The 17401-nt window shown below is 55.3% G+C and overlaps 1 protein-coding gene across 1 annotated transcript; it reads left to right on the top strand.

Annotated features, from left to right (window-relative positions):
• Window positions 1-2500: 2500 nt before the first annotated feature.
• On the top strand, window positions 2501-14967 carry LOC542458 (40S ribosomal subunit protein S21). The gene is made up of 3 exons (NM_001112014.2): window positions 2501-2584; window positions 2671-2803; window positions 14859-14967. The coding sequence occupies exons 1-3, from the start codon at window positions 2535-2537 to the stop codon at window positions 14916-14918; spliced, it is 243 nt and encodes an 80-aa protein (NP_001105484.2). The 5' UTR covers window positions 2501-2534; the 3' UTR covers window positions 14919-14967.
• The last annotated feature ends 2434 nt before the right edge of the window (window positions 14968-17401 follow it).

Here is a 17401-nt window from a genome sequence, read left to right as displayed (position 1 = left end):
CATCGCTCAATTTCAGTAATTACTGATAAAACGTTTGGTTATTACTAACGAAACGTTCAATTATTATTAACGAAATGTTCGGTTATGACTGACAGATCTGAAAACCCGATGAGCTAGATCGGGCACGCGTGATAATTAAATAGAAATAAATTTTGTACCTATTTGCTTTTTTGGAAAAGTAGCACCTACAGAGTGACATGCATGGATAAAATGGAAAAATGCGTCCGCAGTTATTGGATCCTGCACAAAAAAAATAAATCTAGCGCGCATGCGGACTGTGCGACACAAAAAAGGGAAAAAATAGGGCAGGTGAGAGGGCGCCTTGCAAGTGGACATGGCTCTACTTGGGACGGGAGTGGGACTGGTACGGGGGAAGTTTCACTATAGATGACAAATAATGCTAGCATATATATACTAGTTATGTACTCGTGCGTTGCGACGGTTTGTATTACATATTTAGGCCTATCACATTCAGGCAGCCACACATAACACGGTGACAACCAATTTGACAAGAGTACAAGCCTAAAGCAAGAGATGACAAAAGTACCACCCAATAGTAGATTAGAGTGCTTCTCATTATCTTCAATTCATTCTTTGACACCATTTTGAGCATGTGAAACAACAAAACCTTTTAGTCTCAATCTAAACAAGTTGGGCTAGGCTATAGTTAAAACCCAACATAAACCTAGAGTCAACATACGAACACATGAATACTTGTTTTCCAAACACCCCTATTTAAGTCCAACGTTTGGTCACATAACTATACAAACTGTGCAAATAAAAACCGACAGGTGGCCAAGGCCATATCACTATGTTGTATACAGTGGCAATGGCATCCCAACTTTTTGAGTTACTTTCTGTAGAAGATTCCTATAAACCATGTTTCATCCTATGTAACAGAAATCATCACCATAAGCATCTGAATAAAAATAACTATAAATCAAAGAATATAAGAAGAGGATGGAACATTCTATGAAGATTAAAAAATAATCAATCAATAAAAGTATTAAGGCCCGACAGTCAGATGCTAGGGATTTTTTATAGAGAACAAAAGCAATTATTAAGGGCCCAACATTATACATTTTAGTCATTTAAAAGTTGTTATTATTGATCATTGAAACAAAAGTAATTGAATAAAAAAAACAAGGGCCAATGGAAAGGAAGATGACCTCTCGATCAAGACAATGACACTCAGATAGATTATGATTTAAATGATGCTCAAATAAGTAGAAGTGGCAACTGTATAAAGAAAGCAGGTCCAAACTTAATTTGTCCTAGAACACTTTTATCCATGAACGTCTTTTGTTAGACTGATCAAAGTTTTTAACCATTATTTAATAAATAAGTAAATAAGAAATACTACTTATGTTATCATCAAAGAACTAACAGGATGATCTTTCAGACCATGGCACTAACCACGTCACATGTGAGATCCTTCCCCTTGCTAAGGTGTTGTATGTACTTGACATCTTGGACCCAAACATGGTTGCTGAACGATTGAAAAAACAGAGCTTGTCTCTTCTCCACCCTACTACTAAACACAAAACAGGGACACTGGACCATCGCATCCCAAAGAAACTGGGATGGACCGTACCATAAAAACACGATGATTTCTGTCAAACTATGATGGTGACACTGTTAAAACAAAGCATAGTATTAAGAAGTATAGAGATGCAACCAACCAACCACACAAAATTTCTCAAACTCTCATCTCCGACAATATGATTTATGAGAGCGATAAGTAATAGCTCAGTTGAGGAGTAGAGAAGCAAGATGACCAAACCATACCAAAATGGCACACAAACTGAGGAAGGACAGTGCATACCCAAATATGAAATAAAATATATTGTAACTAACCAATTTTCTCTAGATTTTAAATTATCATATCTGGAAGACCGAATTTTGATATATCCTTTTCAGCTCCATATCCCATAGAAACTATAATGGAAGCACAATAAACACAATGTAAAAGACGTAGTTTTTTTATTTAGAATCAAGACTCTAGAATCCAGATTCTTTGAATCCCCTAAATTGTGTTTGGTTATTGTTATAAATGAACTTCATCTACCAAACAGGATTCGAATAGGCATTTCTTTACCATGTTTCGTGCAACTATGCACTGCTAACATATCAGTAGCATGGTTTGCGCTGCTAGAATATCAGTTTATTACCATTTTCGTGCAATGGTGACTGAGGTGGATGGGGTTATTGAACAACATATTTGAATATTTGATGTTTTAGCTGCATGGAAGTATTCATTCCAATCCATCTGTTGAATTGCAAAGAATTGCTTAAATTTGAGATATGTATAGTTCAGTTTTAGTTATGCCTTTTCATTGGAGCCTGAATTGGACTTCAATTGTTTGCATAGTTATAGTTATAAATATAGAATAGCCTTGCTTGTCCATCAATTTTGAATTGTTACAGTACTGAATGAGTCCTCAGAGTGCATAGTGTTGTTCTCTTTTTATGTGCCTGATAGTTGGTCCTCTTGTATTTCAGTTGCTCTTGTGGTAGTTCCCCCAACTGTCACCATGCAGAATGAGGAGGGTAAGACTGTGGACCTCTATGTCCCCAGGAAGTGGTATGTTTGCCTCATCCTCTTGTAGAAATATTTCTGCTCTGCATGGTTGGTTTTTGTGTGCTAAGGTTGAGTTTATGTTCTTTCAGCTCGGCCACAAACAGGATCATCACTGCCAAGGACCATGCCTCTGTCCAGATCAACATTGGCCACTTGGATGCGAATGGCTTGTATGATGGTCACTTCACAACATTTGCTCTCTCTAGGTTTGTCCGTGCTCAGGTGATAGTTCATGATATGTTTATTGCATTTGTCTAGCCCATAAAATTTAAAGCTTGAGTGTAAAGCCTACATGAGGCTTTTTACTGTCTATGTGTTTCCTGCGTTTCATATTGTTGCCACCTACACATTTCATTCATATGGAGAGATTGTTGCTCCATCTGTTTTGCCTTTTCAGTGGAATTGACTCTTTGCCTGTTGGATTTATATGGCTTCACATTAGTTAATTCCTAGCCTAGGATTTAGGCTGTGTTTATATATATATTTGTTCAAATTAAGAGTTGGTAACAGTTTTACCAGGAATCAAATTTTATTACATGTATGTGTTCAGACTTCAGACGCATCTAAATCCATTGTGTCGGCGTTTCGAGACCGGGGGGTCCCTAAGCCGACGAGTGAGTGTGCCGCGTGCCCCAGCCCAGATGGGTCGAGCACGTGGGCGAGCGCGAAGGGGGGGAAGCGAGGCGGCCGGAGACGAGCGTGAGAGAGGTGGAAATCCCGCGGCCTTCGTGTTCGTCCCGCGCCCAGGTCGGGTGCCCTTGCAGTAGGGGGTTACAAGCGTCCACGCGGGTGAGGGAGGCGAGCGGCCCCAAGAGAGCGCATGTCCCGTCCTCGTCCCCGCGCGGCCAACCTTCTCTAAGAAGGCCCTGGTCCTTCCTTTTATAGGCGTAAGGAGAAGATCCAGGTGTACAATGGGGATGTAGCAGAGTGCTACGTGTCTAGCGGAGGGAGAGCTAGCGCCCTAAGTACATGCCAATGTGACAGCCGGAGAGATCTTGGCACCCTGCTGGTGTGATGTCGTGGCTGTCGGAGGAGCAACTGAGCCTGGCGGAGGGACAGCTGTCGGAGCGGTTGAGTCCTTGCTGACGTCCCCCTGCTTCCGTAAGGGAGCTGAGAGCCGCCGTCGTCACAGGGCTAGCGGGGCGCCATCATTGCCTATCTGGCGGAGCTAGCCAGATGAGACACCGGTCTTGTTCTCTGCGGCCCGAGTCGGCTCGGGGTTGGGTGACGATGGCGCTTCCTGTTGACGTGGCGGGCCTGTGCCCTAGGTCGGGCGACGTGGAGGCTCCTCCGAAGCCGAGGTCGAGTCTGTCTTCCATGGCCGAGGCCGAGCCCGAGCCCCTGGGTCGGGCGAGGCGGAGGTTGTTCGGCAAAGGCCAGGGCGGAGTCCGAGCCCTGGGGTCGGGCGGAGCGGAGTTCGCCGTCTTCCGGGGCTTAGCCCGAGTCCGAGCCCTGGGTCGGGCGGAGCGGAGTTCGCTGTCTTCCGGGGCCTAGCCCGAGTCCGAGCCCTGGGTCGGGCGGAGCGGAGTTTCCTATGGCGCCTTTGGCAAGGCCTGACTGCCTGTCAGTCTCACTCTGTCAGGTGGCACTGCAGTCGGAGTGGCGCAGGCGGCGCTGTCCTTCTGTCAGACCGGTCAGTGGAGCGGCGAAGTGACGGCGGTCACTTCGGCTCTGCCGGGGGGCGCGCGTCAGGATAAAGGTGTCAGACCACCTTTGCGTTAAATGCTCCTGCGACTCGGTCGGTCGGTGCGACGATTTAGTCAGGGTTGCTTCTCAGCGAAGGCAAGGCCTCGGGCGAGCCGGAGATGTGTCCGCCGTTAAAGGGGGGCCTCGGGCGAGACGGAAATCCCTCGGGGTCGGCTGCCCTTGTCCGAGGCTAGGCTCGGGCGAGGCGTGATCGAGTCGCTCGTATGGACTGATCCCTGACTTAATCGCACCCATCAGGCCTCTGCAGCTTTATGCTGATGGGGGTTACCAGCTGAGAATTAGGCGTCTTGAGGGTACCCCTAATTATGGTCCCCGACAGTAGCCCCCGAGCCTCGAAGGGAGTGTTAGCACTCTCTTGGAGGCTTTCGTCGCACTTTTTTGCAAGGGGACCAGCCTTTCTCGGTTGCATTTTGTTCCGGTGGGTGCGCGCGAGCGCACCCGCCGGGTGTAGCCCCCGAGGCCTCGGAGGAGTGGTTTCACTCCCCCGAGGTCTTAATGCCTTGCGTAATGCTTTGGCTGGTCTGGTTGTTCCCTCATGCGAACTGGCCGTAGCCCGGGTGCACGGTCGGGGCCCAAGCTCTCGGGCTGGTATGTTGACGCTGTCAACGGTTCGGCCGGAGCCGGGTTTGCGAGAGCAGCCCCCGAGCCTCCGCACAAGGCGAGAGGGCGATCAGGGACAGACTCGGCTTTTTTACATATGCCCCTACGTCGCCTTTCCGCAAGGAGGAGGGGGGAGAGCGCCATGTTACCCTCGATGGGCACCGAACATGGTGTCTCCGGTGAGCACCAAGCGGGTAATCCGAGTGGACGTCCGTGCCCCGTTCGTTGGGGGTCGGCTAGGGGCCCAGAGGCACGCCCAAAAGTACCTGCGGGTGATCTGCCGGACGCGGTCCCCTGGCGACGGGGTCCGAGGGCTCGATGCCTCCCTCTAATGGGATTCCGTTACAAGATCGCTCCCGCTGGTCTCGGAAATGTCCTAGGGTACCTCGGGAGCATAGCCCGAGCCTCGGTTATGTATCGAACGTACCCCTGGTCATCCTCGCTCGGCGTCTGAGGCGACTGTGAACCCTTCGGGGGCCACCCTTCGAACCCCTGATCAGTAATGGGCGCGGAGCCCGAGTAGCCTGAGGCGGCCGTGGAGCCCTTCGGGGGGCCGACCTTCGAACCTCTGACCAGTAGTGGGTGTAGGGCCCACGCGATCTGAGGCGACTATTGAACCCCTCGGAGGGCCAGCCTTCGAACCTCTGATCAGTAGGGGGGCTCGGAGCCCGGTTCCTTCACAGGGAAGGATCCTTTTCGGGGTATCCCCCTTTCCCGGTCCCTGTTGCAAGAGATAGAGAAAGAGGAAAAAAGGAAAAGGATACGAAATCAAACGACGTGGTGTACCTTTTTTGGCGCGGTTATTACAGCGAAGGCGAAGCGTCGCCCGCTTCTCCTACCAGAAGCGCCGCCTGCCCCGCCGCGGAGTTAATGCGACGGGGTGAGTTGTTGGCAGGGCGGCCGTTGCGCGTGCGCGAGCCGTTCGAGGAACGGCTGTTTCGCTTCGCGTTTTTTGAATCCCGCGTCCGGTCCGGGCGGAGCGCTGGAAACGGTCTCGCCCTGGTCTTTATATACTCGGGAGGGGGTCTGGTGACGGTTCTTCGCTCCGCTTCCTGCCTCTTCCTTCAGGTTTTCGCAACCCGAGAAACTTTAGCCAGAGAAGAGGAAAACCGCCCTTCCTGCCCCTTGCACCGCCATCCCTTCTGTTTTGGTGATGGCTGATCGGGTGACCATAATCTCCCCGCGCGATCCGTGGCCCTTTTCCACGGTGACAGCGAGCGATCTGGAGGAGCTGGTCGGCGAGGGTTTGCTTCGCCCTCTCACCGATGAGCAGCGACCAGAATGGATTCCTCCCGTGGGCGGAGTCGCTCCATCCCCACCGCCGGGGTACGTCGTGAGCTTCGTCTCCTTCCACGAGCGGGGATTCGGTGTGCCGACGGGCCGCTTTATGCGGGCAATCCTGTTCCACTATGGGGTGCAGTTGCATAACCTCACCCCCAACTCCATCTCGCAGGCCGCTATCTTCGTAGCGGTGTGCGAAGGGTATTTGGGGAACGCCCCCCATTGGGATTTGTGGACTCATCTCTTCTTCGCCGAGCTTTTCGCCTTGCCGACGGGGGAGAGGAAGGTCCGTGCAGCGGTGCGGGCCGGCGGCTGCACTCTCTTGCTGAGGCAGTCGCGGGCGTCGCAGTACATTCCTGCCATCCTCGCGTCCTCGAACAAGGGGTGGCAGCACCGGTGGTTCTACCTCCGGAATGACGGTGAGTTGCTCCCACCGTTCTCCCAGCAAGTAGTCACCGCCGCCACCGACGCCTGGCGTCACGGGACCCCGCACGAGAGACAGAAGAACCTCGAACCCCTTCTCTAGGCCCTGAAGGCGTTGCGGGAGGGGGGACTCACCGCTGCAGGAGTGGTTGCCGCCATCCACCGTCAGAGGGTGCTTCCCTTGGCAGAGCGGCGGCTGCCGCTTTGGGAGATGACCCCGGAGGCTGACTGGGAGGGCTCACGAATGTCCCCTGATCCTCTTCCCTTCGACGCCCTCCAATGGCGGGTGTCGGCTGTGATGGGGAAGCCGGACTCCCACGCCTACTCCCAGCTTCGGATGCGCCCCGACCAGGGGTGCGTAACTCTGGTGAGTGTTCGCTCCTTCCTTCTTCATACATCGGGTTGCTCCTGGTTCTTATGATCGGGTTTCTTTCTCCCCTTCTTTAGGAGGTGGGGTGGCACAAGCCCTCCCTGCCACGGGTCCCGGAGGACGCGGTGGACCGAGCAGCGTGGCGGGTCGCCGCGGAGGAGAAGAAGAAGAAGAAGGACGCGGAGAAGGCCCGGGCCCGCGAGCGGAGGCGGGCTCGGGACGCCTTGGAGAAGCGCCATCGCCAGCAGGAGAGGGAAGGACTCCCGAGGGAGCCGTCGCCGGAGACGCCCGACGACGACGATGACGACGATGATGAGGAGGAGGACGACATGGCCGCCCGTCTCGGCCTCAGCCCCGGCTTGGGGTGTGGCCAGGAGCCGTCGAGCCAGCCCCCGAGCGGGCCGACACCGTCAGTCCCCGGAGTTGGGGCGTCGGGGTCCTGGCCCGAGGCACGGGGGTGACCCGAGAGGTCACCTGACCCCTCGGCCGGAGGAGCTGAGGTGGCTCCGGAGGGCCAGGTCAGGGCGTCTGCTCCCCAGGGGCCGCCGCTCGTACCGGCAGCGCATGGGGGTGACCCTCAAGTCATCGCGACCGTGCCCGGGCAATCTGCTCCCCGAGCGTCCAAAGCAAGGGTGGCGCCGAAGTTGCCGGCGAAGCGGACCTCGGCGGCTGTTTCGGGAGCCGGGATCCAAGATACCTCCCCCCAGGCGCGGTGGATCATGGCCCGAAGTGGGTGAGTATCTCGGAATGTCTTCGTCTTGGCTTCCCATTCATATGTCTCGGCCGTGATTTTCCTTTTCTCTTTTTTTTATCCAGCAAGCGAAGCCATGGCCAGACCGACCTGGCACCCTGGAAGGCCCTTAAGACGGCACCGGACTGCGCGGCCAGCGCCGCCACGGGCCTTGTCGTTCAGCCGACCCTTTCGCAGGGCGTTTCACCGCAGGGGGCTCGGGCGTCGCCTGTCTCTGGGGAGCGGGTTCCCGAGGCTGGCTCTTCTGCCAAGGCGCCCATCGTGATAGGGGAGGCGGCTGACGCCGACGTGGTCCCGAGCCCACCTGTCGTGCCGGCCATGCTGGCGCCTGCCGCTACCGAAGTCGCCGCCGTCCAAGTCGGAGAGCGACCGGTTGCTGCCAGCGTCGGGATGGCTGATGCGTCGGCGCCCAGTGCCTCGGAAGAGGTGGGCATGGACGCGCGATCCGTCCAGCCGGGCGACAGCCTCATCGCTGTGCGGCGGAGCCCCGAGGCCCGGCGCCAGTTGCTCCGATTCCGGACCCGCGAGGCCTCGGACCCTGTCTTCGTTCTCGACGATGAACAGGAGGACCAGTCCTGGGATGAGCTCCGCGAGCGTGCTGAAGCAACGGTGGGGTCGCTCCGGTCGTCGCTGGAGGTTTTCTGCAGGGACGTCCCCAAAATCCTCCAGGTAGCGGTTTCAGGCATACCTTTTCCTTTCTGTGAGCGAGACGTTCGTCGTGACGCCCTGTTTCCTTCCCCCAGGATCTGACGGACCGGAGCGCCGCCAAGTCGTCGTTCATCCGCCGCGAGGTCGATGTCTGGGGCTCGCTGTGATCCCTGAGGACCTCGCTCGCCGGGGCTACTGCGCGCCTTTCTCAGCAGGATGCCAAGGTAGCGGACCTCCAGTTGCTTTGCGCTGACCTGAGAGCCGAGGCGGCAGCAGCGCGCGCGGAGGCGCAACGGCAGCGGTCGAAGTTCGTCCAGGTCGTCGAGGAGCGGGACCAATCTCGGGGCCGGGCTGCCGAGGCCGAAAGCCGGGCTGAGACCCTCGCGGCCGACCTAGCCGCAGCCCAGGTCGCGGCCTCGGAGCAGCGTGCTCGAGCCGGAGGTACGCCTTGGCCATCCCTGGTTCTTGTTCTTGTCTGTTTCCTCTGCTTGTGCTTGAGGTCTTTCTTCTGGTTGTTCGCAGAGCTCGAGTCCGCCCTTGACGAGTCCGCCAAGGCGCTCGCCGAGGCGCTTGCCGGAGCTGCCGAGCAGAGGGAAGCTGACCTCGCGGCCATGTCCGAGGCCGTCTCGGACGTTTATCGGATCCTTGGCTCCGGCGACGTCCCTTCAGGAAGATCCCCTCAAAGCCGCCTTCAAGCCTTGGGTGATCACGCGCGCGGCAGAGTCCGCGAGGCGCTACACCACGGCGTCAGGCGGGCCTTCGCCGTGCTCGCTTCCCATTACGTTGTGGACCTGGAACGGGTTAGTGAGGGGTATTGTCTTCCTGACGAAGACGAAGCTGCCCTAGCAGAAGTTCAGCGGCTCGACGAGGTCGCCGCGGGTCCGAGCGTGGCGCTGGCGACCACCTTTGAGGCGGAGATCCTTCCCCCTGCGCCGTCGCCGGAAGCCGAGATGGACCTTACCGACGGCGGGGATGGAACTGAGGGCATGGCTCCTTCCCAAGGCGGCGCCTAACTCTTGTTGGAACAGTTTCTGTTGGATGTGCGTCTCACCGCGGCCGCTAAGGCCTGAACACTTTGTCTTTCTTGCATGAAGTCGTACTCTCCTTTCTTTCAATTTGCGTGTCCGGCCTAGCTTGTCAATAATAGGGTGGGTTCCCGAGTTGGGTCATTTTTCGTGGCAGGTGATGAGTGAGGTGTCCCTAACCCGAAGGCACAGGAGTTCCTCGGCTCAGTCGGCCTCGCCACTTACATGTACCCACGTTCGCTCCTCGGGACCCTGCTTCTGACATAGCCGGGAGAACGCAAAAGCCCCTTTTTGATCAAAAATTTTTGACGCGGAGAAGTACACCCAATCTCGACGCAGAGGGGTTCCCCCTTTTTAGCCCCCGAGGGAGGGTCGGGCTCTGCCGAGGCGAGGCCGACCCTTCCTTGACGACTGAGGCGCAGAGGCTGCATGACGGGTCGGGCTCCGGCCTGAATATCCAGCGAGTGTTCGGCGACATCCCTCGGTATGCCGGCATGTCCGAGGGACTCCACGCAAAGACGTCGGCGTTTGCGCGGAGAAAGTCGACGAGCACTGCTTCCTATTTGGGGTCGAGCCCGGAACCGACCCGGATCAGCTTGGAGGTGTCGCCACTTGGGTCGAGAGGGACGGCCTTAACCGTCTCCGCTGGCTCGAAGTTGCCGGCATGACGCTTCACGTCTGGCACCTCTCTGGAGAGGTTCTCCAGGTCGGCGATGAGGGCCTCGGACTCGGCGAGGGCCTCGGCGTACTCCACGCACTCCACGTCGCATTCGAACGCGTGTTTGTACGTGGGGCCGACGGTGATGACCCCGTTGGGGCCCGGCATCTTGAGCTTCAGGTAGGTGTAGTTGGGGACGGCCATGAACTTCGCGTAGCATGGCCTCCCCAGTACCGCGTGGTAGGTTCCTCGGAACCCGACCACCTCGAACGTCAAAGTCTCCCTTCGGAAGTTGGAGGGCGTTCCGAAGCAGACGGGAAGGTCGAGTCGTCCGAGGGGCTGGACGCGCTTCCCAGGGATGATCCCGTGGAAGGGCACAGCGCCTGCTCGGACGGAGGACAGATCGACGCGCAGGAGCCTGAGGGTCTCGGCGTAGATGATGTTGAGGCAGCTGCCCCCGTCCATCAGGACCTTGGTGAGCCTGACGTCACCGACGATGGGGTCGACGACGAGCGGGTATTTCCCCGGGCTCGGCACGTGGTCGGGGTGGTTAGCTTGGTCGAAGGTGATGGGCTTGTCGGACCAGTCTAGGTAGACTGGCGCCGCCACCTTCACCGAGCAGACCTCCCGGCGCTCTTGCTTGCGATGCCGAGCCGAGGCATTCGCCGCATGCCCACCGTAGATCATGAAGCAGTCGCGGACCTCGGGGTACTCTCCTGCTTGGTGATCTTCCTTCTTGTCGTCGTCGCGGGCCCTGCCACCCTCTGCGGGCGGCCCGGCCCTGTGGAAGTGGCGTCGAAGCATGACGCACTCCTCGAGGGTGTGCTTGACGGGCCCCTGATGATAGGGGCACGGCTCCTTGAGCATCTTGTCGAAGAGGTTAGCACCTCCGGGGGGCTTCCGAGGGTTCTTGTACTCGGCGGCGGCGACAAGGTCCGCGTCGGCGGCGTCGCGTTTCGATTGCGACTTCTTCTTGCCTTTCTTCTTGGCGCCGCGCGGAGTAGATGCCTCGGGGGCCTCTTCCGATAGGCGGCCCTGGGGCTGCTTGTCCCTTCGAAAGATGGCCTCGACTGCCTCCTGGCCAGAGGCGAACTTGGTGGCGATGTCCATCAGCTCGCTCGCCCTGGTGGGGGTCTTGCGACCCAACTTACTCACCAGGTCACGGCAGGTGGTGCCGGCAAGGAACGCGCCGATAACATCCGAGTCGATGATGTTGGGCAACTCGGTGCGCTGCTTCGAGAATCGCCGGATGTAGTCCCGGAGTGACTCTCCCGGCTGTTGCCGGCAGCTTCGGAGGTCCCAAGAATTCCCTGGGCGCACGTACATGCCCTGGAAATTGCCGGCGAAGGCTTGGACCAAGTCATCCCAGTTGGAGATCTGCCCCGGAGGTAGGTGCTCCAACCAGGCGCGAGCAGTGTCGGAGAGGAACAGGGGGAGGTTGCGGATGATGAGGTTGTCGTCGTCCGTCCCACTCAGTTGGCAGGCCAGGCGGTAGTCTGCGAGCCACAGTTCCGGTCTCGTTTCCCCCGAGTACTTTGTGATAGTAGTCGGAGGTCGGAACCGGGTCGGGAACGGCGCCCGTCGGATGGCCCGACTGAAGGCCTGCGGACCGGGTGGTTCGGGCGAGGGACTCCGATCCTCCCCGCTGTCATAGCATCCCCCACGCCTGGGGTGGTAGCCTCGACGCACCCTTTTCGTCGAGGTGGGCCCGACAGTCGCGACGATGGTGCTCGTTGCCGAGGTGGCCCGGGGCCGCAGGCGTGGTGTTGCGCGTGCGCCTGGTGTAGACCGAGGCTTCCCGCATGAATCGGGAAGTCGCGGCATGAGGTTCCGAGGGGTATCCCTGCCTTCGGGAGGCAGAGCTCTCAGCCCGTCGGACCGCAGCGCCTTCCAGGAGATTCTTGAGCTCTCCCTGGATTCGCCGACCCTCGGTGGTTGATGGCTCCGGCATCGCGCGGAGGAGCATCGCTGCGGCTGCCAGGTTCTGACCGACCCCGCTGGATGCGGGCGGCGGCCTGACCCTGACGTCGTTGGCGACTCGGTGCTGGAAACCTTGGGGCAGGTGACGTATTTCTCCGGCCGGGGGTTGGCCCGCCCATACCTGCCCGACGTCCCAGCGGATCGACTCAAGCGCTCCTGCTCCCTCGTCGAGCCTGGCCTGCGCCCCGCGGACTTGCTCGAGCTGTGGGTCGTGACCCCCCGCCGGAACGGGGACCACAGCTAGCTCCCGCGGGATGTCAGTGCGAGGCACCGGCCTAGGGTGATCACCGTCCTCCGGCATGCCGAGATGGTTGCCTTCGGAGGGATCCCCTAGCTCGACGTGGAAACATTCGCGGCTTGGGCCGCAGTCCTTGTCGTCAAGGCTGCGGCTACCGTCGGAACAGTCGGAGAGGCAGTAGTCACATGCGGTCATAAAGTCCCGCATGGCACTGGGGTTGCCAAATCCAGAGAAATCCCAACAGATGCTGGGATCGTCATCTTCCTCGGACCCAGAGGGCCCGTAGGTCGAGACGTCCGTCAATCGGTCCCAAGGCGACCGCGTACGAAACCCCAGAGGGGTTGCACTCGCCTCAACGAGAGCGCCCGCCAAAGCGAGGTCGCTAGGCGGGTTGAGGCCGAGTCGAAATGACGTAAGATGGGAATCAGTCGGTACCTTTTGGTCGACGAGGAGCGACATAGTCACGTCGGGGACTGGTTGCACCGTCGTCTTGGGTACGAGGGCGACGTCCTGCAAGCCCTCCGCGAGCGCGCTGGCGTCGTCCACTTGCTCGGGATTGGTGTGTCGCGGGGGGACGGCGCTTGCCTTCGTCTCCAATGCGAGGTCGACGCCTGACGCGCCCCCCGTTGGGGCGCTGGGGACGTCGATTTGCTCGACAGCCGACGAAGCGCGGCCTCCCGCTTGGCCTTGGTTGCCCCGCCTCCTCCCCCGTTGGCGGGGGAGAGGACGGGGCGAGCTGGAATGTTGTTCTTCCACCATGCGGGGAGGATGTCGTCGATTCCGCCACCGGCGGGCGGGTTGTCGGCCGCCATTGTCGTTGTCGCGCGGCGGTGGAAGGAGTATCATGTCGTAGCTGCCGTCGAAGGACATGAACTCAAGACTCCCGAAACGGAGCACCGTCCCAGGCCGGAGAGGTTGCTGGAGACTGCCCATCTGGAGCTTGACGGGAAGCTGTTCGTCAGCACGTAGCAGGCCCCTACCTGGCGCGCCAACTGTCGGCGTTTCGAGACCGGGGGGTCCCTAAGCCGACGAGTGAGTGTGCCGCGTGCCCCAGCCCAGATGGGTCGAGCGCGTGGGCGAGCGCGAAGGGGGGAAAGCGAGGCGGCCGGAGACGGGCGTGAGAGAGGTGGAAATCCCGCGGCCTTCGTGTTCGTCCCGCGCCCAGGTCGGGTGCGCTTGCAGTAGGGGGTTACAAGCGTCCACGCGGGTGAGGGAGGCGAGCGGCCCCAAGAGAGCGCCTGTCCCGTCCTCGTCCCCGCGCGACCAACCTTCTCTAAGAAGGCCCTGGTCCTTCCTTTTATAGGCGTAAGGAGAGGATCCAGGTGTACAATGGGGATGTAGCAGAGTGCTACGTGTCTAGCGGAGGGAGAGCTAGCGCCCTAAGTACATGCCAATGTGGCAGCCGGAGAGATCTTGGCACCCTGCTGGTGTGATGTCGTGGCTGTCGGAGGGGCAACGGAGCCTGGCGGAGGGACAGCTGTCGGAGCGGTTGAGTCCTTGCTAACGTCCCCCTTCTTCCATAAGGGAGCTGAGAGCCGCCGTCGTCACAGGGCTAGCGGGGCGCCATCATTGCCTATCTGGCGGAGCTAGCCAGATGGGACACCGGTCTTGTTCTCTGCGGCCCGAGTCGGCTCGGGGTAGGGTGACGATGGCGCTTCCTGTTGACGTGGCGGGCCTGTGCCCTAGGTCGGGCGACGTGGAGGCTCCTCCGAAGCCGAGGTCGAGTCTTTCTTCCATGGCCGAGGCCGAGCCCGAGCCCTTGGGTCGGGCGTGGCGGAGGTTGTTCGGCAGAGGCCAGGGCGGAGTCCGAGCCCTGGGGTCGGGCGGAGCGGAGTTCGCCGTCTTCCGGGGCTTAGCCCGAGTCCGAGCCCTGGGTCGGGCGGAGCGGAGTTTGCCGTCTTCCGGGGCCTAGCCCGAGTCCGAGCCCTGGGTCGGGCGGAGCGGAGTTTCCTATGGCGCCTTTGGAAAGGCCTGACTGCCTGTCAGTCTCACTCTGTCAGGTGGCACTGCAGTCGGAGTGGCGCAAGCGGCGCTGTCCTTCTGTCAGACCGGTCAGTGGAGCGGCGAAGTGACGGCGGTCACTTCGGCTCTGCCGGGGGGCGCGCGTCAGGATAAAGGTGTCAGGCCACCTTTGCGTTAAATGCTCCTGCGACTCGGTCGGTCGGTGCGGCGATTTAGTCAGGGTTGCTTCTGAGCGAAGGCAAGGCCTCGGGCGAGCCAGAGATGTGTCCACCGTTAAAGGGGGGCCTCGGGCGAGACGGAAATCCCTCGGGGTTGGCTGCCCTTGTCCGAGGCTAGGCTCGGGCGAGGTGTGATCGAGTCGCTCGTATGGACTGATCCCTGACTTAATCGCACCCATCAGGCCTCTGCAGCTTTATGCTGATGGGGGTTACCAGCTGAGAATTAGGCGTCTTGAGGGTACCCCTAATTATGGTCCCCGACACATTGTGACATTGCACCTAGACATCTAGCCAACAATTTTTTTATTGTCCTGGTTTATATGTTAGTCTAGTGGATTGCCCAGTTACCTGGTTTGCTATGTTTGGTTGTTTGTTGTATAGTGGTAGATTCTGATTCCATATTTTGTTGTGCATAGGGCGATGCAGACAGCTCCTTGGACAGGCTGTGGCAGAAGAAGGCTGATATCAAGCAGTAGATTTTACATCTAGTTTACCAAGAATTGGACACTGCCTTAGCTATGTTTTGAACTCATGTCACTATATGCAATGTTGTGATTTTAGCTGGTACCTTAAATCTGAAGATTCCATAGTTTGATGTGTGGTGTTCGTTTAATTCCCTTGTACAACCCCATTTAGTATCATTGTGATGATTTTGGATTCAATTTTGCTCGAGTCAGGGTATGATTCCAATAACTGTTATTGCAATTTTGTCATCACCATTATACTCACGTCGTCCATCTTCATTGAGTATTGATTATTTTCTTAACTGTCAATGCCACAGAATAATTACAAACATCAAGGGAGATAATATAAATCATTGCCTCAAAACCCTTCTCCTTAGAGCATTTCCAAGAGGGACTTCTATAATTGGGGCCTAAAAATTAGGAACTGATTTCTAGGGATTAGGACCCAACATCTTTTTACTCCAACAACTACTCCTAAAACCAAATAGTTAATATATGTTAACATCTAGTTTAAGAGAACAAACATAGAAGAACATTCTCAAACTCTCACCACAATGCAACAAAATTTATGGAACAGGAACAACCAGAGTATTCTCATCAACCCAAGATACTACTCCCTCCATCCATAATTCCCAATAGATAAGGACTCCTGAGAATTTTAGGAAAAAATAAGTGTACCAAGGGACTCCAAATAGGGAGGACATGCTGAACGGATCATCTGCAACCAAAGTTATCTCCAAAATAACTTATGACCGCAATGATACAACCAGACTCAATAAACAAGATAGACCTTACACTTTACAGTATAATGACTTATCTTGTTTCTAGAGAAGATAATAACTTATTGTCTACTCAAGAAACAGAATATTACTCCAAGCATACTTGCACAAAGACCAAGGAAACATCAGCTATAAAAATAGTTAATGACAATAGACCTTACATTACAACTACTCAGGTTAAGTGTCACTTTACAGTATTGCAAAAGCAATCATGGTCTCTTAAAGGCCCTAATGTTTGAAATACATTTCTCAATAAACTTATCTTATATTGCAAAAGCAGAGGAACATCATTTCGAAAAGGAAAAGGTAAATGTTTCAAATAACACAAAATAAGTCAAGCAGAGAAACATCATTTCAAAAAGGAAAATGTAGATGTTTCAAATAATACAGAATAAGGCTCACCACTTTCCCAGGGAAGCATGTTCATAAAAATAGATAGGAACCATGGACCAGTGACCCATGCAACTTGTACACCAAGGTAATCAAGATGATTTACTGGAAAATACATGAGTGTTCTTGTCAATCTTGTGCTGTTAATATGTCTGACAATTATGTGGTACAAATAATGGAATAAGTCACACACCTAACTTTGGGAATCGTCACGCGGGAGGGCTCTGGTTGCTATGTCGTCGCGGGGCTTCGCTGGTCCCGACGCTCCGTCTCATTATCGATACCTATCAATTACAGGTTGCAAAATTAGGTAATTCCAGACAGACACATCCATAGAAAAAATAAATTTGAAATTGACAACAAAGTTGCATCTTCCTATAATTCTGGATTTGGACAATAAGCTTAGCTCCAGTAGCACCGAGCACCAAAATCCCATCCCAGTAGCCCCATCTAACGACATTCAAGATAGAACAATTAGGATGGCGATGCGGGTTTGAGGGCTAGCCAACTTGCATCCCTACCTAGAAACACTACAACAAACATATAGGAGTGAATATGAGCTGCAAAGGCACGTCAATTGCTATTCTACAATTTATATGTGACATACAAAATTACTAAATTAGTGGGAAACCTACCTATTTATGCAGAGAAGTCCTCTGTACTCCCATCGTTCAAACAATGGATACCGCCAAAACTGTCATACGCCCATGCAGCCTTAAAAACACAAACAACTATCAAATAGCTGAGGATTAGGTACAATGTCATATGGGATGTTATCTCACTATAAGCATAATAAAAATAGGTGGCAGATAACACTGCAAGCACGAATTGTTCTTCCACTGGTTCATACGCCCATTGTTCAAAACAATCAAAAAGAAAGGGTCCTCATAAATTTTGAATACTATTGTACTAAAAAATACATACACACATACAACCTAACTCTTGGTAAGAAGCAAGTTTAGACTTACTACTCATATCACCTAGGGACGGACCTTGTAAAGAACATGGATATACAGATGCACACCCTATAATATCCATGTATACTTGTAATAGATTAGATCCGAATATAAATAGTATGTCACAACTCACAACTGAAGGGCGATGAAGGACGATTATTGAAGAGGTGGACCGGCGGGTGGTCGATATTGAAGAAGGCAGTACCAGTTCAGAAGATAGAGAGCGGATTGAAAATGTGGGTTGAAAAATGTGGTAAACTGTGTCATAGGATGTGCATCTACTGGGATAGCATATATTGTCTATAGACATGAGCTGCAACTGCAACCATATTAATTATCAGCTGCTAGAGAGCAACGTGGCAAGATAGAA

The sequence above is a fragment of the Zea mays genome, chromosome 6 (genome assembly GCF_902167145.1).
Source record: "Zea mays cultivar B73 chromosome 6, Zm-B73-REFERENCE-NAM-5.0, whole genome shotgun sequence".
Classification (NCBI taxonomy): domain Eukaryota; kingdom Viridiplantae; phylum Streptophyta; class Magnoliopsida; order Poales; family Poaceae; genus Zea; species Zea mays.
This window is presented reverse-complemented; position numbering and strand designations above follow the sequence as displayed.